Raw genomic sequence first — 27208 nt, 5'->3', positions numbered from 1 at the left:
AATTCAATTTTTTAAAAATAAAACAAAAAAAAGTTACATTGCAATAATGGATGAATGAGATATGATTTTTTTTACAAAAAAATAATTAAATAATTATTTTTTTATTTATGCGGGTCAGCGAGACAACTCGCCCTGCCCCACTGTTTGCTTGCACGGGTTATAAGTTATGCGAGGCGGGCCAAAACAAGTAAGCTGGCTAGATTAGTGAGCCCGCCTGCACTTTTTAATAATGGGTCGTGGGCCGGTCCGCATGGCTCACCCCGCATTGCCACCCTTACATCCCAACAGGCTTCCAACTAGGAAGTTTGTTTCCTTGTTTGACTCGTCCAAGAGGTGGACGGATTTGACCGGTATGTCACATTTCAATGTATGTACAACTTTATTCGACATATTGACTGGATTGTTAATTCTTTTGTGTCTTGGAGAAATAATGTCTCATGTCGACCCATGATCGACAAAATATTTAAAGCAGTTGAAACGTCAAGCGCCAAAAGATTTCGTTGAAGGTACTTGGTGCGGGAACCTCGTCCCCGGTCGTTGAAGTGGTGCCTTCTAAGACAACCGTGCCTCCTCTTAGCTTGAGAAAAATGGGTCGTTCGGGCAAGATATCCCAGCCTCAAGTGGATATCAGGTCGTCTTCCACACCCTCAATAATGGGCAGTTGTCTACAGTTAGCCCAAGTTGTTCAAATCGGGATGACACCTGAAGAAGAAAGCATATTAACCGTTATCTCGACAGATGACTTGGTAGAGGGACTGATTGAGATGCTAAGTCGCTCCCTGGTGGTGACCCATATATTGGGGGCAAACTAAAGAGGAACTTGGTCGCTGTGGTGGCTGATGACTTTTTACGTCAAGTGCACTGCATTGTCATAAGTAATAATTTGTTCTTAAAAACGGATATCGATCCTACAAGGAACAATTGAAATATCAAGTACAATGCTTGCTAAATATAAAACAGAACAATAAAAAGTGTCTTGGAAATGATCAATAAGAAAACATACAAAGAATTGGTTGCTTCAAGTTGGGAAAATAGGGAATATGTTTCATCTCTCTCACTCTCATGTATTTTGATTAGAATGTTAATATTAAGTTCTTTGATTGAAATTGATGCCCGTAAAATTCATTTATATCGATCTCTCGCATATAAACATATAAAATTATTAAGAATGTTTCCTAAATATCGATCTCTCGCACACTTATGAAAACAACTTAGAGTCTCACTCAAACGTTAATAGCAATTAACATTTCAAGTCTATCTCTAGCACTCAAATATGTTATGTATTGTTGTTCAGGTTAGAACCCTAAAAATACCTCTCAGTTAGATTTAAGATTCTAGATCAAAAGTGAGAAACAAAACAACAATATCAATACTCAATCAAGAACAAAATATTATATCATATTTAAATATCACCTCAATACATAAAAGCTCGAACAAATTACTTTCAATCTCAAAGGGTAGAATTAGTCACTCATACTTCTAGCACCTTCCATTCTTCCAATTGGTTACAAATCACTCAATGATGTTTTCCTTTCAATCTAGCACACTAGGATTAATTCTTTAGCCCCCTATTTAGCCTAATTTAATAGGGTTAGGTGACTTCCTGCGTTGTGTTGATGGGCTGGTTCATAAAACATAAAATTAGCCTAATTAATCTGATGCATTCTCACAGGCATTATTTTTCAAAAACTTCACGGGAGTATTTTTCTCTTTTTATGCATTTCTAAGCCTTCCAGTTTTCTCCTTTTAGCTTATATCATTCTTCTTTAGTCCAAATCTCAATTTTTTCCTAAAAACCTGAAATTAACACCAAATATGGGAATAAATTGCTCTTATTCAAATAAAGATCATAAAAATGTAAAAATATATAAATTCATAAATTAAGGATTATTTTATATGTATTTTAGCAATTAATACTCATAAGTGTCTATATTTTAATATAAAATATTACTGAAATTAGGCACTTATCAATGGTGGACCCATATTTCTTCGCTAGGGTTTTGAAATTGTCCATCAAGTTTGGTGGGAGTTGGGTAAACCAACTGAGTGCCTCTTCTTGGAAAAAAAATGGGGAAAACCTTACATCACACGACTTTGTTTTTAGTATAGAGATTTATCTGCGTCTTGTAAATGTTAAGGTGCTCGTCAGGATCTGTGGAGCCATCATAGAGTTGATGCTAAATCCCTTCCATTTGTAGGGGAGTTGTGCTTCCATAATCTCATCGGTAGAAGGATGTCCTTTGGGATCCTTGTCATGTGGATCCGCTCGAGAACTTTGATGAGTTTGCGTCTGAGTTGTCGTCGTCTTCTCCTTGTTGTAAGTGTGATCACCCAATCGAGATTGATCTTCTCGTTCGGTTCCATCAAGTTGTTGCTTCAACTCTTTATTCTTCTCTTTGAGAAGAAGCACCTCCTCCTCATTCCTTCGCTGATCTTCGATGCCTTTTTGACTCATCTACTCCATTTGTGTTTGGAGTGCTTGAATTATTGCAATTTGCTCTTCAGTGACCCGATCATGGTTGATTGTGTTCCTTGTTAACACCATTGTTACTTATATGAAATTAATTGCTATCTCAGCTCCATGGTGGACGCTAATTGTACCTGTATAGGCAAAGATGACCTATATAGTACCTGGAACTGGTTGTACAATTGTTGGCGTGTCGATGATCTTCTCACTTCTCTCTTCAAGTCTCCTTCCTCAATTGTTAGTGTTCGGTCGGGGTTGACATGAAAAAGGTACTCCGACGATCAAGGAAGTACTCTGTAAAGAGTGTATGTTTGTAAACTGATTAAAACGTATCTTACACCTCTGTAAAGGGCTTATTTATAGTGTTTAGTCGTGGGTCCTTGTTGTGATGGACTGAATCAATCAAATATCAGTTACTAACTGATTTATAGTATGATCCCGATTTATATTTTAACACGGATGTGACCGAATGACTGACTCATCCAAACACAAAAGAACATATTAATAAAAAACATAAATGGATGGATTATTCCAAAATCGTGAACCCTAAACTTCAAATCTTAAACGCAACAAACTTACATTTTTAATAAAATAAGGTATAGAAGTCAATGTAAAAGCAATCAAGAGTCCATTTTTTTTACTAAAATAACGTATACAAATCAATTTAAAAGCAACAAGAGACTTACAGAAACTAAAATAAGACAAGATAATATATGTCAGAATTTAAAAGATAAACAAGTCAATTATGTTATATTAATTTCAAAATTTTGAAGGTTAGAAAAAAATAGTAATTACTATTTTTTAATATTGCACGCAATTTAATATATTATAATTATTAATTCTAAAATGTAAAATATTTATTGCCCTTAGAAATAAAATTCCTATTTATAATATATTAAAAAATATTTTATAATAATTTAATATTATAATATCAAAATTAATATGTTGAAAAAAAAATAAACTTTTAAGTTAAATATATTGTTTAATTAAAAAATACAATATTTAGGTAAAATATAAAATGATAAAAGTAAAAATTCTGTTTTATTAATCATACTAACTAATATTTAGTATTGCTCGTATTAAACTAAATATAATTCGCAGTATGGATTAAAAAGATGGTTGGAAAATATCATAAATTCAAAACTTATATATTTATGCAAGACTGAGAATAGACAGAGGCGTATTTGCAGAACTAAACATTTTTTAAGCTAAACTATTGAAAATTACAAAACTACAAGTGACCGTTCATTCCACAATTGTCATTTGCAACAAATTTCAACTAAATATAGATAAATTGTTAGAAAGAATAAATTAGAAAAAGTCTCGTTAGCCTTTCCTATTAGTCATTAATATCAGAAAGCAGTCCAAATAATTAGAAAACAGTGTCATTCAAAATTCAGGAATAAATCCTCTGCAACTTAAACATGAGACTTATGCAGGGCTTCTTCAGGTAACAAAACCCTGAAAACAGCATAATGATGGTTTAAGCTTTTCTGTCCTTGTAATCTGTGAACACTGCCCAAGGCACCCGCATTAGGATTTGGAAAAGCATAAAATATTCGTCTAATTCTCTGATGAACAAGGGCCATTGCACACCTGACATACAGTGGAAAGCAAATTAAGGTCAGCATGTCATAAAATAACTACTTCGGAAAAAGTTAGCTATTTGAAAGGGAAACTCAATGTAAACAAGGGCGAATCAGAATTAAAGAATTTCCTCTATTCTATGAATCAACAAGGGGAATTCCCTCATGCCATTCAAAAAGAAAGGAGAATCACTCAGAATGAATTGACAGCCTCTTTTCTTGATATTCCCCCTTCTTTGACGGGTGTAAACGAGGCCAATTTAGACCTCAAAGGAATTCACCAAATACATACAAATGATTCAAAGTTATAGAACTGTCTTGTCTATAAGCTTACATAGCGCATGGTTCCCAAACAAGATATATGTCATAACCAGTGCATAAGTACGGTCGCGCTGACGGCTGCCCAGAAGGCTGAGTGCAAGCATTCAATTTATCATCATCCACATCCTGAAACACCATAATTGAACACAAATAAAGCTTTTCACAAAATATATTCAACGCAATAATCAACACATATACTCCAGGGAAATGCCAATGGCGAATTAATGGATTTGGTGTGAGATGCTTCATTAGGGGTCTACATATGAACAATTCCTTATCATAGTTTTCACCCGGAGCATTATTTGGAAAGTTGTTTTGTAATGATATTAAACACACCAAGTAAAGATATGAACAATTGATTATCATGGTTCTACCTTCTTTGCCTTCTGCATAATATAATACTCTTAGAACTCGGGCTTAAAAAGAACCAACTTAAAAAGAACCTAATCCCGATCAATATCTGCTTAAAAAGGCCTAACTCAACATACACCTATCCACCCAAACAATATTGCAGGCTTGATAAAACCAGGAACACCGTGATCGGTTAAGGTCACAAGAAAACTCCATAAAGCTTACGACAGAATAAGTTACATGAACTCAAACTAAGAAAGTCACACAAGGAGTTTAGCGAGTTTTTAATATTTTTATTGGAGTGACGTGGTTAACACTAAAAACAGATGGTAGCTGCAATTGATTATTAAATTATACACCATCCAGATTCCTTAAATTATATCAGGTGTAGGCAAACTTACATTTCCACACACAGTTTTCTGTCTCTTTGCAGGAGAGCTAGTCCAAGAAGCATTCTCACTATCCAATTCCTGATAACTTGCTTCATTGGTTCCCTCACTGGGAAAAAGGTTTCTATCCCTGGCAGCAGATGATTCTATAGCTACAGTGGCAGCATGTCGCAAAGGGTGCCAAAAATATGAACTGTGTGGATGAGATGGATGCTCAGCCCATCGCCGAATATATAAACAGGCAACACCTGTATATGGTTGTTTAAGCCAATTGGAGGAACTGTTTGAATGCAATGGTTCATGGGGATCACATGTACTAGAAATATTGAGATGGGAACTAAATGATTCCGGCTTTCCATAACAGCTGTCATCTTTGCAAGAGTTCCAAGCATAAATCTGATCACATGCACTTGAAATGATTTCCTTAGTTGAAGGATCCACTATCACTGCAGCATTGACTACCTAAAACATCAAATTTAGTATGCAACAGTTGAATTTGAAATTTACTAGTAGGACCACTTTAACCAAAGCTAGCCTTACTAATTCAGCAAAGAATAAAGGGACCAAATTAAAAATAACTCTAGCTATTACACATCAAGCGAAAACTAATAAGAACAAAAGCATTATTTCATGTCCACAAATTGTTTGAAAAGGAAAAAATTTGCACACTTACCAAGTCGTTAGATTTTGCCAACTCAACAGCCGATTGCATAAACTTCAAAACTGATTGTGAGTCCTCCTCGCTAAATCCAGTAATGCCATCAATGTTGCTGTAGTTGATTAAAAATGTCAAACCCAACATGCAAAGACAGCTATTACCATACAAGAGAAGGTTTTTCTTCTCATTCAATGAGATTATTAACTAAATAGGAACCAAATAGAATGTTGAGACTTGAGATATGCAACACATGTTATCAACAAGATTTCATTCCCCCCTCCCAAAAAAAAACAGCACATGTTGATGAGTTTGGTAGAAGTTTGATGATTATCATAATTTTTCCAGTGTATCCAACAACTATAAGACTATAATATCTCAATGCACCAAAGGGTTCTATAAAATCCAGCCAAAATCTAAACAGTCCAAAATTTCTAAAATCCCCTTTTGGCACTTGCCTAGTCAATACATAACACCCCTGTTTTTACCCATAGTATATACATCAGATACTATAACTACAAGAAATATAAAAAAAAATGTAAGCATACCTAGGTTATTTATGAATCTTTTTCAGCTATAAAAACTAAAAGTAATAACTACAAAGTCGATGTTATAAACACAAGGATGCTTGTGCCACTTTATAGTTTTCATCTAGGAAGTGGCCGATAATTATAACTATTGTATACTGAACCAACTACACATAATTGCTAAATACCTTTTAAAAACCGCTTGCGTGCATTTAGTGCCTAACAGATAAGTGTCTGAGCATCTTGCAAATCAGCTTATCAAGTCGAAGGATGTTTTCCATGGACTTTTCATTTAACATGGATTGGTCAGTTCATTTGATAAAAGATTCCACCACATATACTACTTGACTTGAATATACTCAAACTAAACCAAACAGTTTATGAAATTTGATACAAGAAAGCGATGTGTTTGAAACAATATAAATGAGCAAATAAATAAAGAGATAGTGAAATGAAACTTACTAGGTCCTTGGGTGATACGATGTTGGCCAAAATTTGCATTGTTCTTGCCACTCTTCTTTTGATGTTGCAACATATTTGCAGACCTAATGTTGATTAAATTCAAATTTAATGCACACTATAACTTTTGCAAACACAATAAGACCAAGATTCCTAGAATTCTAACCAGAATTGACCATAATTTCAAAAATTAATCAATAATCTTAGTCTTCATTAATAGTGGACCATCAAATGATGGCCATTTAACTAACACAGTCCTAGATATTTGTATGCGTCATTTGATCAGCACAGAAAACTAAAACTCCACTCGCATATAGACCAATGATTTCCAACATCAAGGTTTCTTGTTTCTTTCAAATCTAATCATTTATCCTCTGTTTTTGTTTTGTTCTATGGTAAAACTGATTTGTGATTGACTATGATATTTCAGTAGTGAGTTCAGAATGGGTTGTTTAGTAGGTAAAGTAAAATTGGCTTTAGAGTGTAGATAATCATTTCTGGGTACCACCACACCCAGCACCAATATTTGATACTGCCTAATGGAAAAGTTAAAAAATTTCAGTTCACACAAAATCAATTCTACTCATCACAGAATTGAATTTGGAATTATCAAAAAACTAAATAGAATTTGCATTAAACAAAATCTATTCTAATCACTCCAACCCAATTTTTATCAACACAGCAGATCAAACAAATAGGTACTTAGTGAGCTTTAGAAGACAAAAAAAGGAAGAAAAAATGTTGGTACTGTCAGATTATATTTTAATAATAGATGCAGAACCGAGAATGAACATATGGAATTATTTTCACATAAAAGCTACTGATCATCCACTCTGCTATAAATATCAGATAGCTTTGAAGCTTCATTATAATTACAACAATCAAACCAAAACGACAAAACTTTTCATGATTGTTTATATATCAATATAAATATATGATAAATTCATCCTATATTTTACCTTAGAGCAAACCATAATCGAAGAATGCATTAATTAGAGTAAAAAGAAACACCAAAACAAAGAAAGACCCACTTTTGTGATAAAAGGACTCAACTGATAGGAACTTATCAACTCTTGAAGATGAGGTGGCATGCTATCCAACTGATTGTTGCCTTCAGAGGCCACGCACAAGATCACCAATAGCTGTATTTCTCCTGACAAACATTCCCCATGTCACAAGCAACTTTATTGGTGGTTTCCAATCCATATCCCATATTAACAAATAATAAAGCAATTTAAATATGCTTATACAAATAGGCACATAAGGACACTATATAACAACTATAAGTAAAAGTTAACCTTTATGTTCTGAATAAAGCAATGAAGACCTAGCTCTATGTGCAACGATGAAGAATGTTGTGTTAATCAAACCATCTAATATACATTTATACATCGCTTCATTAAAATTTACAACAACAAAAAGATTCCATAACAGTTGATGATTTTTTATAAGCATAGTTTAGTAGGACTCACATTCAAACCATGTTTTAAAATCAATGAACTTTTTCTATTTATTTCACTTTCACATAGTTGGGAATGAGTGTGCAAAAAATATTTGACTTATGTTTGTAAGCTGAAACAAAAATAAAACACTCTAATCTTACATTTTCTTAAAAATGAAAAAAAGAAAAAGACAAATTTTCCTTGCACATAATATTGTGGGTTGGAAAGGGGGAATAAGAGTTTCTACAATGACAACCATTCACCTCCTTCAAGAACATTCTTTTGAATTCGTTTCACATGACGGAGATCATCGAGCGGTACTATCTGATTCAGACGCCTAACAAGAAATTCAAACAACTTCCATTGATCAGCACACAAAACTGAAGCAAAGACATGAAGATTTTGGTGGGGAGCTAACCTCACAATTTGGTTGGCATGCTTAGGGTTGATGGCAGAAGCAAAAACACTCTCTGCATAGAAACAAAAAAAATGATTTTTTCAATTCAATGAATTCCAAATAAAGAAACCAAATCTCCAACTAATGGGTTTTGATAAAGTGACCAGTGGGTTGGTGGTGAAGGTCATATGGCTGCTGGTCCGGGATGTGCACAATCAAGCAGTTATTCGTCATTCCCTGATCTTGTTCTGCTTTTCCCCTGGAGCCTGAAGCCGAATGGAGTTAACAGGTAGGTTGGATCACCATACATTAGATTGTCAAAATTTAGTCTACATTGGGTTAGCTCACTTTGGTAACAAGCCAAAATATATACAACCTGGCTAACTCACCATAGTTGGTTGATTAAACAAGTTGGCCCACCAACCATAAGCAAAGAAAAGAATAGAAAAAATTACCTAATAAAAGTACACAAAAAATAGAAAACATTATGAAAAGTATACAAAATATAAAACTGATCACTCTTTAACCATCAACATTATGTTAGAAAATTTGACAAAGTGAATATTTAAATTATGCGAAGGTCTGCAGAAAATGAAGTCAGCACAAAAAATAGTTTGGCGACATAAATAAGAAGAAATGAAAGACAGAATAATGGAAATTTCCGGTAAAGTAGATTACATTGTGCAACTTTGACAAAGTTTACTAAAATGAGTAAAGTTGATGTAGTAGAAATGTTCATGGAGCTGCATAGACATAGTGTCATTTTCAGTCATCTTTCTTTATGATTATATTTAAACATGAAAGAGCCATAAAATTTGGTGACATTCACTTATAATGTTCATGTATTTGCCATTCCTATTTATCTAGAAGTCATGAAATTTTTTTGCATATTTTTTTATATCCATAAATAATTATAGATATTTTCTTAATTTTAAATAAATTTATTTAAAAATAATTAGTTAAAATATAAACTCAAATAAAAATAATAATTTTAAAATAAAATTATCATCTATGCCTCATTACCATCACGAAACTAAAGAAAACCTAAGGAAACCTAAATAAACAATTAACCTGAGGAATAAGTCAATAACACTAATACTAGTAGCATGCCTCTGCATCATTTATACACATTTGGTTACGTTATATCCCACAAAAATTGCTGTTAGAACATCTCGTATTTCCAATCTGTTGAAGAAAATAGTACTTTTTCCTGCACTGTATACTTACCATTGTTACTATTTCTATGCTATTGCTTTTAGTCTCAGCCGCTCCAACTATTCATTGCCAAATGGATTTATTGTCTTGCTAGGATACTTTTTTGAAAAGAATCAAATATCAATTTATCATTCCAACATAGCCATGCTGACAGTTTAAACAGTGCTACAACCAGCCTTATTTGAGATACTCTTAGCTCTCATTTGTTTCCTTACAGCTTCAACATCGACCCACCTTTCTGCTAAAGCATAAACATTTGACAGAGCTACATAGTCCTGACTCTTTGACGTCAACTCTGGATGACTCCATTCTTCTAACTGGAGAAGAAATTTCCCCACCTTCTCTCCCATCACAACATCCTCGTGAATCTTGCATGCACCTAGCAGAATCCTCCATATTACATCATCAGGATTAATTGGCATCTGCATGATAAATTCATATGCTTCTTTTAACTTTCCAGCACGGCCAAGAAGGTCAACAATGCAACCATAATGTTGTATCTGAGGTGTCACACTAAATGTTCTCTTCATTTCATGGAAAAATTGAAGGCCTTCTTCCATAAGCCCACTATGACAACAAGCAGACAAGAAGCTAGTAAAAGTTGCTTCATTTGGCTTCACACCATAATCTCCCATCTTATATAAAACCTCCAAGGCTTGTTTTCCTTTCCCATGGATGGCTAGGCCAGTAGTCAATGCCGTCCAAGTCAAGATATTCTTCTGGTTCATGCGCCTGAAGACAGACAGGGCACTATCAAGGCATCCACATTTTGAGTACATATCAACAAGAACAGTCCCAATAAACACATCATCTTCAGTACACAATGTCTTTTCTGCAAATGCATGCATGCAAGCACCAGTTTCCAGCAAACCCATTTGAGAAACTGCTGAAAGCACAGCAACTACAGTTGTATCTGTTGGTTTAATTCCACGTACATCAACCAACATGTCATTAAACAATGATATTGCATTGACAGCATATTGCTTGTTCCCTTCTTTAAGGGAAGAATAACCTGTTATCATAGCATTCCACGTAACACTGGTTCTCATTGGCATTTCATCAAACACTCGTCGGGCTGAGATAATATCTTTGTTACTCGAATAAAAGTATATTTTGGTAGTCGAAACCAAAATATTTGACCCAACCCCATGCTTTACTATCAGGGAATGTAGTTGTCTACCTACCCACAATGTTGAAGCTGACGGTGAGCGAGCACAGGCTCCAAGAACAAAATTGTAAGTGTAATCATCAAAAAACAGGAGTCCCCGAGAAAACTCATCTTGGAAAATTATAATAGAATCATTGGGTTTAGCACATCTTATCAAAGTATTAAAGAGAAACAAGTCTGGCTTGTCAAAGTACTGGAACACTAAATGTGCATTATTAGTAATGTGTGAGTCTGGTGAGCCACAATAATGCTCAATTAACTTGGCCAAGAAGGCGGGCAATTTCAGGCCATTAGTAATTAACTGGGCATGAATTTGCTTTATATTTTCGGACTCTTTGCGAAAAGAATATAAGAAAGAAATACATCTAAGTCTTGGAAGGCGCATGAGTTAAATTATGCCCATAAAAGAATATTAAAATTCTCAGCTCAAGAGATCAGTTTTGATGTTTGAGAGTTCTGCCTTATCAAATTTCGCCTTTCACCTTCATTTGACACCAAACATTAAACTTATCCTGAAATTTAATGTGCAGATCACAAAAGGAAGATGATGATGATTTAGAACCCTACAAATCTGTTAGGGTAGCACCATCCCCATACCCAAGCACTCTGGTCGTCTATCCAATTCTGATAAATAACTTCTACATGGAATTCATCCTCATTCATCCAAGAATATCCTTAACTCAATTTAGTAGAATGCTCCGAGGCTTCTCAGTCATTTCTTCATTTGTAAACAAACTAATCACGACACGAGTAATTACGTAAAAAACCCCAGAATTAGATCTTAGTAGTTAGTGCCATATAAAATTGAAATTCATTTTTTCCATTAAAACGAATAAATGTGGAACATCCCCAACCCTATACAAGTTAATTTTTAATCAAAAGAACAAGCCACAGTAAAAAACAAAATCTAATAAGCAATTTCCATCACTCAAGCAGTGCACATTTGCTCGTGCTTTTTCCCATCCTTTTTGGGCCTTGTACTTCTGTTCATACACATTAAATTTGTGTGTACTCTTTTAAGCTATACACTTAATTGCTTGAAAATGACTTATTTTCATATACATAAAATTTGTGTATACAAGTCATACACCGGCTAGGTAATGAACTCGGTGCCAGTTCAACTGGGTTTTCGTTTTAACTCACAACAGTGTCCTTCTGAATGGGGAAAATTAAATGAAATAAACTGACCTTTAGGATTTCGCGTTTCGTTTTCGTTTTGGTTTCACTTTGCGTCTTCTGTGGAGTGCGCGGAGGTGGTGCGTCTTCTCTGAACGAGTGCGGCGGTGGTGGCGGTTAGGTCGCGGGGTGGTGGCGGTTCGTACGTTCGTGCGGCAATTGCGGTGTGATTTAGGGTAATAGGATTCTGTTTTTTTTTTTTATTGCGCTGCAGAATATAAAGATGATTCCAAATTGATTTTTTTTAATTTTTTTATTTAATTGAGGTGCAGACTTTTTGTTGTTTGGAATGCTCTCTGTTTTTTTTCAACTGAGAAAACTTACTATGAAGTTTATTTTATTTTAACAGAAATTAGATTTGGAGCAGGTGAAATTCAATTAGGTTAATCCAAGTGCATCTTCTATTCTATCACCATAGAAGTAAAAATCTCAAAAAATAAAAATAGATGGGATATTAAATGTAAGTATGAATAGATATTGATGAAAATGGTAAAAAAGTAAAATATAATTATTGTTCAAAAAAATATGAGTAGAAGAATATTTAAATTCAAACATATTTTTCCAGGAATTAAAAAATACTTTAAATACTCTGAAAATAACTTTTATGTTAATAGATTCTGATGAAGATGGAGATGATGATTGAGATGCATCAAATCTTAATCGTCGTGACACATCCAATTAAGCATATTAACTAACTATGAAACGCAGATGAACTAAATCAACAGGACCACAGATATCAATGAACTATTAATGTAGGAGGTAAGTGATAAATAACAGATTGCAAGGAATCATCGGAGAAAAAAGAGAAAAATTACCTCTGTCAGGTACAAATATCGAGTGAGAACTTGGCAGTTGCTGGAAGGAATTGCAGTGGATGAAGAAGACGATAGCGGAAGCAATATTGTTGCAGACAAACTACAACCTGTTCGAGAATTGAGATGCAAAAGAGTGTGACTGAAGCAGGGGAGGGTTTTTGGTTGCAACAACTGATCAACACCGCTGAACTTTTGAGCTTGGTTATTGTGAAGATTGAAGAATCATGGACTTATGGTTATGGCCCAATTCTAACTCATTAGATTTTTTAAAAGACTATTGAATTTCGATTAAAGAAAAAGATAAAATAGATTATATTAAAATGAATCAGCAGTTAATAATATTAACTGTACATGTTAAAGTAAAAAAAAAGTTTGAGATAATTGAGAGAAATTTTTATAATTGTGAATATAGGGGGTGAGATGGAGAAGGGGAGAAATATTTAGTGTAATAGGAGAGTGAGAATTCAAATTCTGCACTCTGATTTTTAATACAACAATAAAATTATATATTTAAAAAATTCTTCCTTTTTTAAATTTTAATTGAAAGTAATTCCATGAAAGAAAAAATTTATACTTGAACTGGAAGGGTTGTCGCTAACAATTGTTTTGCTCAGATACACACGTACGATATATTTAGTAAATTATTATTTTATATTATTCTTTTTAATTTAATCTAATGGGCCCAAGCTTTTTACAAAGGCTTCTTCTTCCTGCACCCCCACATTTTTCTTCCTGCACCCCCACAATTTTAAATATTCCAACATTAACCTTGACCTTTAATTTCAAAAGGGGATATCGGGATCCGGTAATATAATCAAGATTCATGAATCTGGAATTGGTTAAATTGTGTTTTCCGAATGAGGGGTGTTTCGGAAGGTAAAAGGTCATAAATTGTTGTTTTTCGGAGTGTTGAATCCGGAAGCCTAAATTGCATTATGGATTGGTGGATCCGGAATTGTTTTTTTGTGTTATGGATTCCTGAATCCGGAATGCATCACTTGCATTATGGGTTTATGAATCCATAATTATTTTTTTGTGTTATGGATTCCTGAATCCGAAATGGTTTTTTTGAATTATGGTTTGTTGGAAACCGGAATAATGTTTTTGACTTATGGATTCATGGATCCGAAATGTAATGATTTTGTTTCATTTTTTATTTTATTTGTTGAAGCATAGACAGTAGTGATGAATTTGAACAAGAATTATATGATGGGGTTGATCTGTGGGATGATGATGATATTGAGAAGTCATTATCCATGTTCTTCATGTTTTTCATCTTCATTAACATGTCTTCTTCTAACAAAGACTGTGGGACGCAGACGATCACCTTGTGAACCTCCTCCCCTAGTCTTAACCATTACTGTTCAATTACACCATTCAAGTTAAACCAAATTACAAACTAATGAATAAGATGTTGAACCAATACAAACAAAAAACAGCAAATATAAAATTCTATTGAAACCAAAAGAGAGAAAAAAAGCATTGTATCATTTCTACTAAACAAATATAAATAAACTATAAACCAAAAAAACATATTAAAAGAAGAAAAAAAGAAGCTCATTGCAAAATCATATTTGAAGATAGAAAAAATCTTTTGATGAAGTTTTATATGTTGAAGAAAGGATGACCATAAAAACACAAATCCGGATCCACAAATTTGGAAGCTTCCTGGATCCACAAATTCGAAACCTTCATGGATTCACAAATTCAGGATTTTACTGGAAGCAAAAATTTGAGATTTTACCGTATTTTGTGATCATAAATTCTATCGGATTCTATAATATAGAATGGAAGAAAACACTTACGAAAACAAAATTCCATAAAAAAAAACGGATGTGCAGATCCGAAAGCAAAGAAATTTACTTACCTTTGTCAATAACACTCTAAATCACCAACAAAAAATGTGAGACTGAAGGAGAAGGATTTGGAGGTGCCGCACTACTGCTAGAACATGAAAGTGTGTTGTTGTTGGAACATGAAAGACACGGCTGCGCAAGAGAGCATCCTTGCCTGCGCCTCTTTAGAATTTTTTTAGGTTAAGGATATTTCTGGAATTTTAAAAACTAATAAGGGCGATTTAGTCTTTTCACAAGAGTGTGGACTGCCTTTTACAAAAGGCAAAAGCTGGTGGGATGTGGATGTAAAAAATGCATGTGAATTGGTAAAAACTATGGGCCAAACAGATGGGCCCAATAACTCTTATAAAGGAAGTGGTGTTTATATGGAATGGTGTTTCTTCCTGCACTCCTACATTTTTCAAAGACAATTGTTTCCTGCACCCGACGAACTTTTTAAAACTCAATTATGTCCTTGTCTTCTTCATTTTGAAAAAGGTGTAGGGTGCAGAGAGAAACTTTGGTTGGTGCTTGTTAGAGTTGCGTAGGTGATTTTAGTGTGGTGGTGGACGTGCCGTTTTTAGTGTAATATGGATATTAATATTCAGAGTTAAGGATTTTGAAAAAACTTTCGGACATATACATCACAACACAAAGTTACACTTCTGGATAACCCATATTCGGAACAATGAAAAAACTTTCGGACATAGGCATCCGCAGTACAAACTCACACTTTTGGATAATCCACATCTAGAACAAAAACCAATTCCAGATAAAATTATTCGCAGCACATAAAGGTATTCCGCATAAATATATCCAGAAGGCAATGACAACAAGAAAACTCACTTTTTTTGTGTGTTGTCTCTTCTTTGGTAACTTCGTTCTCTCTTGCCGTCCAACTCCGTCACAGACGATGCCGCCTCACTGATCACCACCACCACCACAATCGACGTCGTTGTTTGGTTGGTCTTCGCCACAGGTAAGCACCGCTACTGAACGGGAAACGATACAAAGAAAAAAGTTGCAAAAAGATTGAAAATGAAGGGGGTTGCAGTGTGTTGGGTGCAAGGAAAACTAAGGGGGCTACAAAAAACCTTAATTTTCATGTTATTAAGGTTAGTTTGGTTTTTTCACATAATTGGGTCTCAATCATATTTGATTGGGTGCAGGGAGAATCTGCCTTTTTCAAAATACCCAAATAATCCTTGACAATTTAGGGTGATTTTGGAATATGGGACTTTTTGTAAGCAAATGGTGTTTTGGGAATAGAAAATCCAAGACAAAAATATATTTATGGAATACCTTTTTCATAACACATTTTTTGAATTTCGGAATGAAAAATCCATAATTCATAAAATGTATTATAGAAAATATATTCTGAAATGATTATGTATTGTCCTTCCTATAAATAGGTTACGGACATCCCTTTTTGCAATATAATATGCATGTATTCTCCCATTTTATTTTGAATTTGTTATTTCCACAAATATTACGGATTATCAATTTTAAAATAAAAAAACGAGAATTACTTTCTTCTCTGACGGGATGACACCTCCATACATTCTTATGGTACCCCACTTTATGTGAAAATACATTTTAACCCTTCGGTAAAAAAAAATACATTTCAAATTACATAATATGGAAGTTATTTTTGTATGTGGAAGAGGCTTATGGATTACGTGTCCATAATGTTTTTTTAATTCAAAAAATATTTTGGATTATGTAATCCATAATGTGTGTTTTCAAAAAAAGTTAGAGATTCTATCAATCTAAAAAAGGCTTCCGAATTATAAATTGGCTTTGTGATTACATAATCCAAAATATATTTTAAGATAACACATGTTTTGAATTAGATAATTTGAAATATAAATTTGCATTATGGATTGATTAATCCATAACATTTTATTGGATTCAAGAACAAGTTATGAATTGCCTAATCCAAAATGTCCACAAACATTTCAATTAATTATGGATGGTGTAATTCAGCAAAGTGCATAATATATAAAAAAGCACATCTCATTAACCAAACCTTCAAACATTTTAACTTTTTACATAAAAGTAACTTTGGAATTATAAAACTTATGGGGGTGCCGTAAGAATCTATAGAGGTGCGGAAAGAAGCAAAATTTTGAATTTTATAACTCTATTTGCTTCAAGGGTTAAGAGGAAGAATGTGAAGAGATATTCATGGTTTGGATAAAGGAGCGTGTAGGAAATGAGGGAGAGTGAATCCGCGTGAACAGTGATTTCTTTCTCCCTCCTTATATACAAAGATTGGAGGGCGAAATTACGTAGGATGGTGGTGTTTTCCTATTTTATCCTTAATTTTTGCTTTGCACGAAACAAGTTTAAGGACCAAATTTGGGTCTTGTTGATTTTGAGTCATTAGATGAAAGCGAGTGGCGACGACTTAAGGTCTAAAATGTTCTAACTAATTGGAAGGTTAAGAAAAATTGTATTATTTATTAATAACTAATATATTGGGGTGACACAACACCTAAAAGAAAATGTTATTATAAAATAGATGTGTCATTCATGCAATAATATCAGTTTTCCAATCATTGTATGATATTTCATTTGTTTTATATATTTTCTTTTATTTACAATGAATTTATTGTACATTTCACTATACACAATGTCTTCTAAAAATCTATATGGTTATGTATACAATCTAATTCAATTAATACAAAAAACTTTCAAGATGTATAAATAAATATAACGATATATATATATATGTTTGGATAATATTATTTTTATGTTTCGACAATATTAAATAACTCATATTTTTTAAAAATAATCATTCAACGATACTAAAATAAATATTCAACTATACCGAAAATAATTTACAATATTTTAATTAAGTCAAACCTACACAAAAATATATAATATTTTATTATTTAAATATTTTTAAATATAAAGGTAAATTTGTAAACTTACATTTTACATCTTTTATAAAAATTAAAAAATTATCCACAACCATTACATCACTCACAAACTTCAGTCAACTCTTCTCACAAATTCATTCTAAAATGCCTCCAACCTAAGCTCACCCACTTTATTCACACTTTTCTCTTAAATAGTTACACATTTACTCTCTCAAATTCTCAAACTTTCATTGCACAATCCAAACACAACCAGATAACCATAATCATAACACAATATTATATACTATCAAATTCACATAATAATTACAAATTACGATGATCTAAAATACATAATAAAAAGAAAAACATAACTATTATAAATTATCGAGTAGATAATAAAAGTATCGTATCAAAATAAACTATCTATAAATCCAACATCACTTATAAACATTTAAAAAAAATTAAATAATGATCAAGTGTCATATAATCTCAATTTTGGTTTATTAATATTTAAATACAAGACTATAGTTTAGACTATTTGAATATTCATTTAGTTGATAATTATTGTCTCACACGTAACATGATTTATGTTTTTCATTTTGTAGCAAATGAGAATGCGACTCTATAAAAGACACTTATTCATCATTATAGTCCTAACTCGTACAAAATAACCTAATTCATTAAAAAAAATTTAAACTTTTATTAAATTCAATTATCATTCTCCAGTACACCTCAATATTTGGTCTCCATATTTATGTACAAAAGAATTTATAAATTTTATTATAGTTTTGTTAGATTGTAAGATATTTCATTTTTTAATTTTTTTTATAATGTAATTTAATCTTATAAAAATAATTTATAAAATTATATGTATAGCAACTTATATACTATTAAAAAAAATTGTATTTAATGAAATAAGCTAAAAAAATAGCATGAAAAAAGACTTGATCCTACGACATCATATATATGTACTAAAGTAACCTCAATTTATTAACAATATACACTGATATAATACTAATTTTGCTCTTATAAATAAAACAAGATAGATGAATGTCAATATAATAAAAGCAAGATAAATATTATTAGTTAAAAATATAAAATCTGTTAGTATTTATTTAAAAAATATAGAATGTGAGTGTTCTTTTATTAACAATATAAAAAGAAATGAAAAGTATAAGAAAAATAAGTTTTTATTTTAAAATTAGAAAAATATAAATGTTATTTAGTACACTTTTAAAGAAATAGGTAATTATACTCTCTTCTTTTTATTGAAAAAGGTGTAAGAAGACTTTTTCATGCTGAAAGACTAACAATAGTTTGGGAGCAGTTTTTTTTAGAAAAAAATTTCAAATGGGATAATTTGGAATCTATTTTAAATTTTACAATAAGAATTCAAAAATATACTCTTATACATTTTTTAATTATATAATCTAAAAATTTATTATGAATAGTAGAATTTGAAAACATATTTTAAGTTGTATAATTTAAAATATATTTTTAGATGGTACAATGCACAAACAAATTTGAATGCTACAATGTAACATACTGTTTCGAGATTACTTAATCAATAAATGTAGAATATATTTTTAGATTTAGAAATATATTCGGAATTATATAATCTAATTTATATATTTTTTTATATTTTTAGACACAGGAATGTAGTTCGGAATGTCACAATTAAAAAAATTAAACATGAGCAATTTAGATTTTTTAAAGTCTAATGGAGGTACGCTGGAAATTATGGGGTGGAAGAAGCAATAGTGAGTTTGGGCAAATCTAAGGCCCAAATAGCAACGGGAGTGTCGTGTCACGTGCAAGTGCAATGGTCGTGGAGTGTGGAGAAACGAAAGGGATAACAGAAGTAGAAAGCTAGGAACAGAATAAACACGACACCGTCGTTGGTTGTTGTTTTGCCAACGTTACGGAACAAAACGGTGCATTGTCTCTACTATATAATCGTTCTAACATTTTGGGGTGTATTGTGTTGGCCCAATTATTGTGTCTTCAATTTAATGGTTGATGCGTGTTTGATGGGATGGGAGCTCAGAAGAGCATCCATGCTGGCAAAGGTTTAGACTTAAGATGCAAATTGCAGAAGCTTTCATTTCTTGTTTTTTCGTTCCATCATTTTGCGTGACCGTGTTTTTTCTCCTCGTTTGAGTGGTTTTACAGCAAAGATTGACGTTAATGTTGATTTTACTCACAAGCTATGCGCTTCTTTGATGCTCCCTACTCTCAGGTTTCCTTTCCTTCTGCACTGTCTTTGAAAAAATAATTTAATTTGTTTGATTTTTGAACTCACAAATATCTCTGTGGTTTTTATTTGGCATTTCCCCCTAATAGGAGTTCTGGCAGCCCATTTTCATTGGTAATTGGGAGGTGAGAAGAGTCTCAGTTTGGCCTTTTTTGTGAGAGGAATCTTGGTTGAATCTAAATGGCGAAATTTTGAAACTTGATGGCTTTGTGTTATGCATTGGTTGGAGGGTGTTGGTTGGTTTTCTTGTGATTGTGTAATGAATAGTTTAACTTCGTTTGCTGAACAGTCTTTGCATCAAACACCCAAATTTGTTTGGTGGAAGTGAGAAGCTCGATGTTTCGTGGGACAAAGGTCTATATGATTCAAATGTCTTGGTTGCGTATAGAAGGCCACGACCAGAGTGGCTTGCACAGCAGTCTTTTGTATTACAGGTTGGTTTTTATAATTATCATTATATTTTATGATGATGATGCAAGGTAGTGTTGTGCAACGAGCCTCTTTTTAAATGGGATTCTTTGTTTCAGCTGGTTAAATCTACGTTATTTAGTTCATGTTTAGATCATCTTCTCTGTAAACACTTGTAGGAGAAGAAATTAAGAAGGTAAATGAATTCAATTTCTTTCTGAAGTTAAAATCAACTTTTTCCTCCAAAAGTTTCAGAAGATTAGATGAAAGAACTTATATAATAGTTAAAGTGCATAAATTGATTTTAACACATTAGAGAAGCTCAATTCATTGTACTTTTTTTTTCTCTCTCTCTTTGGAAGTCTTTGTAAGTGTTTAGGAAGAAGTTTATTAGACCGTACCTTAATCTATAGCACATTCTTAAATACTAATTGTTGTCTTTTTCCTCTTCCAGCATTCTCTTTCACCTGAGATTGGAATCCATGGTATCCCTGTAAACAATTTCTCCCGCTCAGGTAGTGGAGGAATAAATTTATCTCGATTGTCAGTGGGAATGGATCTGAAGGAACCAGCTAGTTCAAAATGGAGCAGCACAACCAGCATAAAGTTTGAGGTTCAGCTGGACATTTCATGAACTTGTCATGATATTAAAGCCTTACTTGCTCTAGTTTCTTTGGTTTACGTATTCTTTGATTTGGTTATAGGAAAATGGGAAACTAATACTGTGACGTAAACCATTGTGCAGCATGTTCGTCCATTGAATGATGATGGTCGCGCTATAAGTAGAGATTATGACGGATTTCCTTTGACATGCAGGTAATTAAGGATTCTAGTATTCCAGTTCTCTTGATGTTGAACTGATTTTGATCATATGATGTACATTGCTTGATGCAGTGGCAATCCACACGACAGTATGGTAGTGTTAAAGCAAGAGTCTCAATTTGCGAAGGCGAATGATAATAGCTTTTTTCATGTAATAAGATATTTTCTTATTTCCAGTTTGCTTCCAAGTTCCTTTTGATTTGTGATTGTGGATCATTTAGAGTTGCATGTGGGTTTATCACAATAAATTATTGTGTCTGTATTCCACTGATTTAGTGCCTGTCTTTTTCAGTTTAATCTTCAAATAGAACAGGGTATTCCAGTTCTTTCTAAGTGGATAATCTTCAATCGATTTAAATTTGTTGCTTCGAAGGGAATCAAACTCGGACCAGCATTTCTCTTGTCAAGGTTGGTATTTGACATGGTTGAGTTGAGACATGAAAGGGAAAACATTATGTGCATTCTAAGACACAACCATGTGGAGCTGGGAAATACATTATAATGCATTGGTGCTTTGAAAATTCCTTTTTTATTTCCTCTTCTGGTTGTTTGACAAACAGTTGGCTATCATCCAACCCTTTCTTGTGACAGACTAACAGGTGGCTCAATTGTCGGGGACATGGCTCCATACCAAGCATTTTCTATTGGAGGGCTTGGGAGTGTGCGAGGGTACGGAGAAGGAGCAGTTGGATCTGGGCGATCATGTCTGGTGGCTAATAGTGAACTGACACTCCCTTTGGTATGTGGTAGCATAATTAACAGCATTCCTATAATGTAAAACCAGTCAGATTTATAACCTCCTTTGCCTAAAATATACTGGTGCTGCTAAACTGCACTTCCTTTGATCTTTCTTCAAAGTTTTGTTTTGTCTAGTGCTACTGTATCTGGTAAGCATGATCCCATATTCATCATCTTTGGCAAGAACTGCTTTTACTACTTTAGTTGTTGCAATGTTGGACTTCCCTGGTTTTAGTGAATGTTTGGGCATATGTGGGAATATATTCCCCATCTGGTAAGAAGTTGACAGGATCATAATCACCATCTTCTCTGATGTTTTGTTTGTGCTTCTGCTAAGCTCATGGCATATTGGCTTTAAAGGGCTATGTTAAGTGCAATTTCCTAATAAGTTAGCATTTTTTGGATTGTCATTTCTATTGAAAATTTCACTTTTTCCATATGACTGATGTTTAATATTCTTGGATCTGCCATTTATGAGCATACCTTACCTTTTAACAAACATGAAAGTTATTGACAAACTAACCTCGTCACTTTCCTTTTAAAATTGTTTCTGCTATACATACACAAGCAGATAAACAGAATTGAACGCATGCACCTTTCCTTTCTATTTTATTACATTTATTGTTGAAATTAAATGCAATGTACTTGATGTATTTTTCTAATGTAGAATAAAATGTTGGAGGGTGCCATTTTCTTGGATTGTGGAACAGACTTGCGGTCTGGTCATCTTGTACCAGGTGAGTAATATCATTCTGCTCAAATTACTTGCAAATTTACGTTTGTGGTAGGAGTAGGACACTTGATTCCTGGTCTTCCTCATATTATTCTACTGTGTGTTCTGGTGTCTAGGACTGAATTGTGTAAGTCCATTCTATGGATTTAGTGGAATAATACCGGAGCTAGGATTGGACAAAACAAAACTGTGCTAATGATTCTTATTCTTTCTCTCCAGTGGTAGGAGGAAATCGCTAAGAATAATTTATGTAGTAAAATAAGGGCTACTATCATAAGACGAAAAGCTAGACCATAATCTGGGGTGGCAAATATTCCTCATTATACAGAGTTCCATTACTGAGTTTTATGATGAGTGTGGGTACTCAATAGCCTTGAAAGTTGAAACAATCTCTCTTTTTAAGTGGGATGGTCATATAAATTCTTAATCGATGCAAGTGATCCAACATCTGTCAGTAAAATTTATGGTCTGTTCGGATAAACTTTACAGTAAAATTTAAAGAAAAAAAAGTAATATTTTTTTTATAAACTAAATTCAGCTCATGCATAAGTTAATTTATGGAAACATTCTTGTGCTACATTTTTTATTAGCTGGTTTCTTAACTTGTGCATAAGCTATTATGTGAAATGAACTCTGACTGTGTTGATGTCATACAAATTCAGGAAATCCAGCTTTGAGGCAGGGTAAACCAGGATCTGGAGTTGGATTAGGATATGGGCTTCGATTTAAATCACAATTTGGTCATTTTCAAGTTGATTATGCTGTTAATGCATTTCAGCAGAGAACTCTGTATTTTGGACTCAGCAACCTTCCTTCATGAGGAGATTCTAGATCTCTCGTGCATTCCTCCTATGGAAGATGGAATGGTGAGGCTTCTGAAGCTACAATATTTTTGCCTTCAGTTCTAGCTTCTCAAAGTTAAGAAGCAGCATGCATTCTCACCTTTTCTAACTCCAGGGTATGTTTTTCATGTGGAGTGGGAAATCACTATCATGTTATTTTTCTTACAATAGTTGGAAATTTGGTGGGTAGCAATTTTGTAAGGCTTTTGGATTTTGGCAAATAGATGCAGACATGTTGATTGTTTATTGTAAATGGCTTTCATTGGAAAGGAAATAGGATTGCATTCTTCGATATGAATAAAAGCACACAAAACTTCATACAAGATTGAATTCTTTTGGTTAAAGTTCGTACCATGAATTAAGAAGTACTGAAAGGGTACCTGTGAGATAAACAGAGTGCATGTTTTACATTGTTTTGTTTTGAAATTTATTTTCATCGAGTTTTACAATGTGCTTCTGAAAAACAGGTGCTTATCTTGAAAGATGCAAACATGCTAAAAAGTCCAATGCTAACGTAAAAATTATATTAGTAGGTTTACGCATTAGTTTTACTTTATGGAGAAATTTATTATTATTATTATTATTATTATTGTTATTATTATTATAAATGCTTATAGATACGCTTATTCCAATAAACTCTAAATTTGGAATTCAAACTTAATAAGGTTAAGCTCTGAAAACAAATTAATTAAAACGACTTTTTCTCCATGCACCTTCATTCTCCAAACACCCAGCAAAAATACCATTTTGTCCCTAAAGAAATAAATTTTGGATTGTAAAATTTGGAATACCTTGGAAATATTTTTTGAATTCTGTCATTTGAAATATTTTTTTTCCTTAAAATAAATATATTATATGGATTATAAAATTTGGAATGTATTTTCAGATACAGAAATATTTTTTGGATTTTTTAATCTATAATGTATTTTTTTAATTTACATTTGGAAAGATATTTATGAATTTGGAAATATCTTCTAAATTATTATTATTTTTTAAAAAAAATATTTTGATTATAGAATTCTAAAGATATTTTCAAATTCAAAAATATCTTCCAAATTTTGTCTAGATCATCCATTCTGAATTGAAAAGAGCTGAATAAAAGATATTTTTAGAAATATTTGAATAAAATTTCATCAAATTAAGATGTCGTTTTTGCTGTCAAATAAAAGTTCGCTAATCATCTTAATTTGTGATGAGATTCTATTATTTTCTCATTCATTTGTCTCAACATTTTTTCTAAAGGTTGGTTATTTAAAAGTAAGAGGAGTAATGTTAGACTGCATAAATTGTTCTGCTTATAAAAGTATGAATGTTGCTGCAAATACAACTCACTTAAAATTATAAATTTATTCAGCTAATTTTGTTTCCATTTTAGAATTTAAAATAGAAGAGATATGTAGTGGAAAATAGAAGAGATTTGTTTCTACAATAATTTAAATCTTACATAAATTATTATTGTTTCATCTAATTTTTATTTATTATTGCATCTAATTTTTAATTTAATTTTTTATTTATTGTAGATGTACTTTCAAGAATAATGTTGAATTACGTAATCTATTTAATTTATTAATATTGTAATAAATGTAATATTATAATTTTTTATTATCATATTTGTTTATATAATATCACGGGTACAGAGCTGGTAATAATACGTTTGTATCAACTTGGTTTGTCATGAGCTGGAGTATCCAAAGATTGATTACTGAAAATCGATTGCTAATTTATTACTGTATTTTTTTTCATTTTATTTTCTTGTATATCTTTATTTTGATTATAAAACTAAGTTATGTGTCAGTACCTACATGACATGATAACCATTTATTCAACAAGTCTTCAATTCTTACGACCCCTACTAAATGAAAATACCATTTTGTTCTTTAGTAAAAAGATAAATTAATTTTTAAAATTCCATAGACCTTTTCCATCTTTTTTTTCTTCCATTTTGTCTTATTCCGCCACTCCAAAGACCCCCACTCTTTTTTTTTTCGTTGGTTTCTTATTGAATTGAGTATCTTTCATTTTTATTTTTTTTCAAAAATATTAAGATATTTTTGGATTCCCAAGTGTTCTCCAAATTTATAGAATCTAGAAACAATTTGAAAAAAAAAATATTATAAATTATATAATCCAGAAGCTAATCTCATATCCAAATTTTTTTTTCAAATTATTTAACCCAAAAACTAATCACAAATCTGGAAAAAAGTTTTAAATTACATAATCAAGAAGCTAATCAAGAATATGGAAAAAGATTCTCAGATTATATAACCTGAAATATAAGTTACAGTTTAACTTTTGTACAAAAGACATTTTTGAAATACAAAAAATTATGAGGATGACACAATAACGTACGGAGGTGCTGGAAGAAGCGGCCCACTAAGAAATGCTAACACTACTTTGTTGTTTGGGCTGGCTTTCTTCATATGGGCTGCTTCTTCTTGCACCTCCATACCTTCTTGTGCCACCCCATAAATTTTTCTTATTTCAAAAATACCATTTTCAATATTCCGGATTACATAATCCGGAAGTCTTTTTCTAGATTTAGAATTAGCTTTCGGATTATATAATTCAGAAGTCTTTTGTGATTAGCTTCCAGATTACATAATTTAGAAGTTTTTTCTATACATAAGATTAGCTTCCGGATTATGTAATCCGAAAGTATTTTTTCCAGATGTGTTATTAGCTTCCGGATTACATAATTTGGAAGTGTTTTCTAAATATGAAATTGACTTCCGGATTATGTAATCCAGAATTTATCCGGATTACTTAATCCATAGGCTTATTATTTCAAATCCAAGGGGATGAAAAAAAGAGGATAAAATGGTATTTTCATATTTAGTATGGGGTGACACAATAAGGTATGGAGGAGGTGTAGGAACAAAGAGTCCTTCATATGATATACTACTTCACATTGCGATGAAAACAAAGGAAAATACTTACCACAAGCCATCAATCATGATGTAATTTGCTTTCAAATTTTAAGGACCTTTGAAGGGTATCTTAGACAACTAAAAAATAATTAGATTCCATCGTACAGAAACTATGGTACACATGTTTTTCGAGTTAGAATTTAGAAAGCATATATAATAGCCAAAAGTATTGGGGTTAGATTTCCTCAAGACATTTTTCTAAAAAATATGTACTTTTCATTTTATTTTCTTTATTTGTACTCTAAAAGTTCAGATAATAAACACTTAACTCATTTTTATTAGACAAGTGTTATGAATGAAAAATATCCTTACTTTTTCAAAATGCCTATCTGTTATTTAAAACTATTTATTGAGCAGTAGTAATTTATTTATTTAACACATGCTTTTAAGTAAATTTTCATTCCACTAATGTGAATAATGTGAATATTTTCTATTAATGTTTTTAAGAATAATTATGATTTGTCAGAACTACGAAAAGCAGAATTGTCAACTGTGAACAGGACTAATGATTAAATGCATAAATGTGGATGTTTTGCTTCTGTTTACAGGAATGTGAAGATCACATGTGCATCTGACAGAGCCATACATTTCTTTGAGCTCAAGGAAGTAGCTAAACACGACAAAAAGGTGAGAGATTATTCTTCACCCCTCTCTTTCAATTATCACTGCAATCTAATGTTAAAAAAATTCCTAAGCAGCCAAGCCAACTAATTTGGGTACCTTTCCTCGAGCTAGCACTGCACCTACCAACTTTTTTATTTAGATGTAAACTACATTGAATAATGCTTATTTTTTCAACCAAAATTTGGTGGTAAGC

General features: G+C 32.4%; 3 protein-coding genes across 10 annotated transcripts; 1 reads left to right on the top strand and 2 right to left on the bottom strand.

The window, feature by feature from the left end:
• Positions 1–3650: 3650 nt before the first annotated feature.
• On the bottom strand, positions 3651–13208 carry EMB2820 (Cytidine/deoxycytidylate deaminase family protein). Of its 7 annotated transcripts, none has more exons than XM_068644170.2 (11): positions 12969–13100; positions 8984–9049; positions 8759–8860; positions 8616–8667; positions 8461–8534; positions 7787–7908; positions 6759–6841; positions 5788–5884; positions 5127–5576; positions 4388–4500; positions 3651–4063 (listed from the first exon to the last, which is right to left on the bottom strand). In XM_068644170.2, the coding sequence occupies exons 3-11, from the start codon at positions 8826–8828 to the stop codon at positions 3886–3888; spliced, it is 1239 nt and encodes a 412-aa protein (XP_068500271.1). In that variant the 5' UTR covers positions 8829–8860; positions 8984–9049; positions 12969–13100; the 3' UTR covers positions 3651–3885. The 7 variants fall into 7 exon arrangements, with proteins under 7 accessions (XP_068500271.1, XP_068500270.1, XP_068500269.1 ...); XM_068644169.2 differs by lacking the exon at positions 12969–13100 and adding an exon at positions 12166–12299; XM_068644168.2 differs by lacking the exon at positions 8984–9049 and having other exon boundaries at positions 12969–13208.
• Positions 9965–11362, bottom strand: LOC150027607 (pentatricopeptide repeat-containing protein At3g18970-like). Its single transcript, XM_090302430.1, has one exon. The coding sequence runs from the start codon at positions 11360–11362 to the stop codon at positions 9965–9967; it is 1398 nt and encodes a 465-aa protein (XP_090158556.1).
• A 6274-nt stretch (positions 13209–19482) lies between the features above and the next one.
• Positions 19483–23787, top strand: LOC137835587 (Outer membrane OMP85 family protein). 2 transcript variants are annotated; one of them, XM_068644164.1, is made up of 11 exons: positions 19483–19736; positions 19840–19906; positions 20011–20046; positions 20211–20355; positions 20784–20942; positions 21075–21145; positions 21224–21302; positions 21444–21559; positions 21743–21890; positions 22557–22626; positions 23285–23787. In XM_068644164.1, exons 1-11 carry the CDS (start codon positions 19703–19705, stop codon positions 23440–23442), a joined length of 1083 nt encoding a protein of 360 aa, XP_068500265.1. In that variant the 5' UTR covers positions 19483–19702; the 3' UTR covers positions 23443–23787. The 2 variants fall into 2 exon arrangements, with proteins under 2 accessions (XP_068500265.1, XP_068500266.1); XM_068644165.1 differs by lacking the exon at positions 20011–20046 and having other exon boundaries at positions 19513–19736.
• Positions 23788–27208: the final 3421 nt, after the last annotated feature.

The sequence above is a fragment of the Phaseolus vulgaris genome, chromosome 5 (genome assembly GCF_051622355.1).
Source record: "Phaseolus vulgaris cultivar YP4 chromosome 5, ASM5162235v1, whole genome shotgun sequence".
Classification (NCBI taxonomy): Eukaryota; Viridiplantae; Streptophyta; class Magnoliopsida; order Fabales; family Fabaceae; genus Phaseolus; species Phaseolus vulgaris.
Note: the sequence above shows the minus strand (reverse complement) of the source record. Positions and strands in the feature narration are given on the sequence as shown.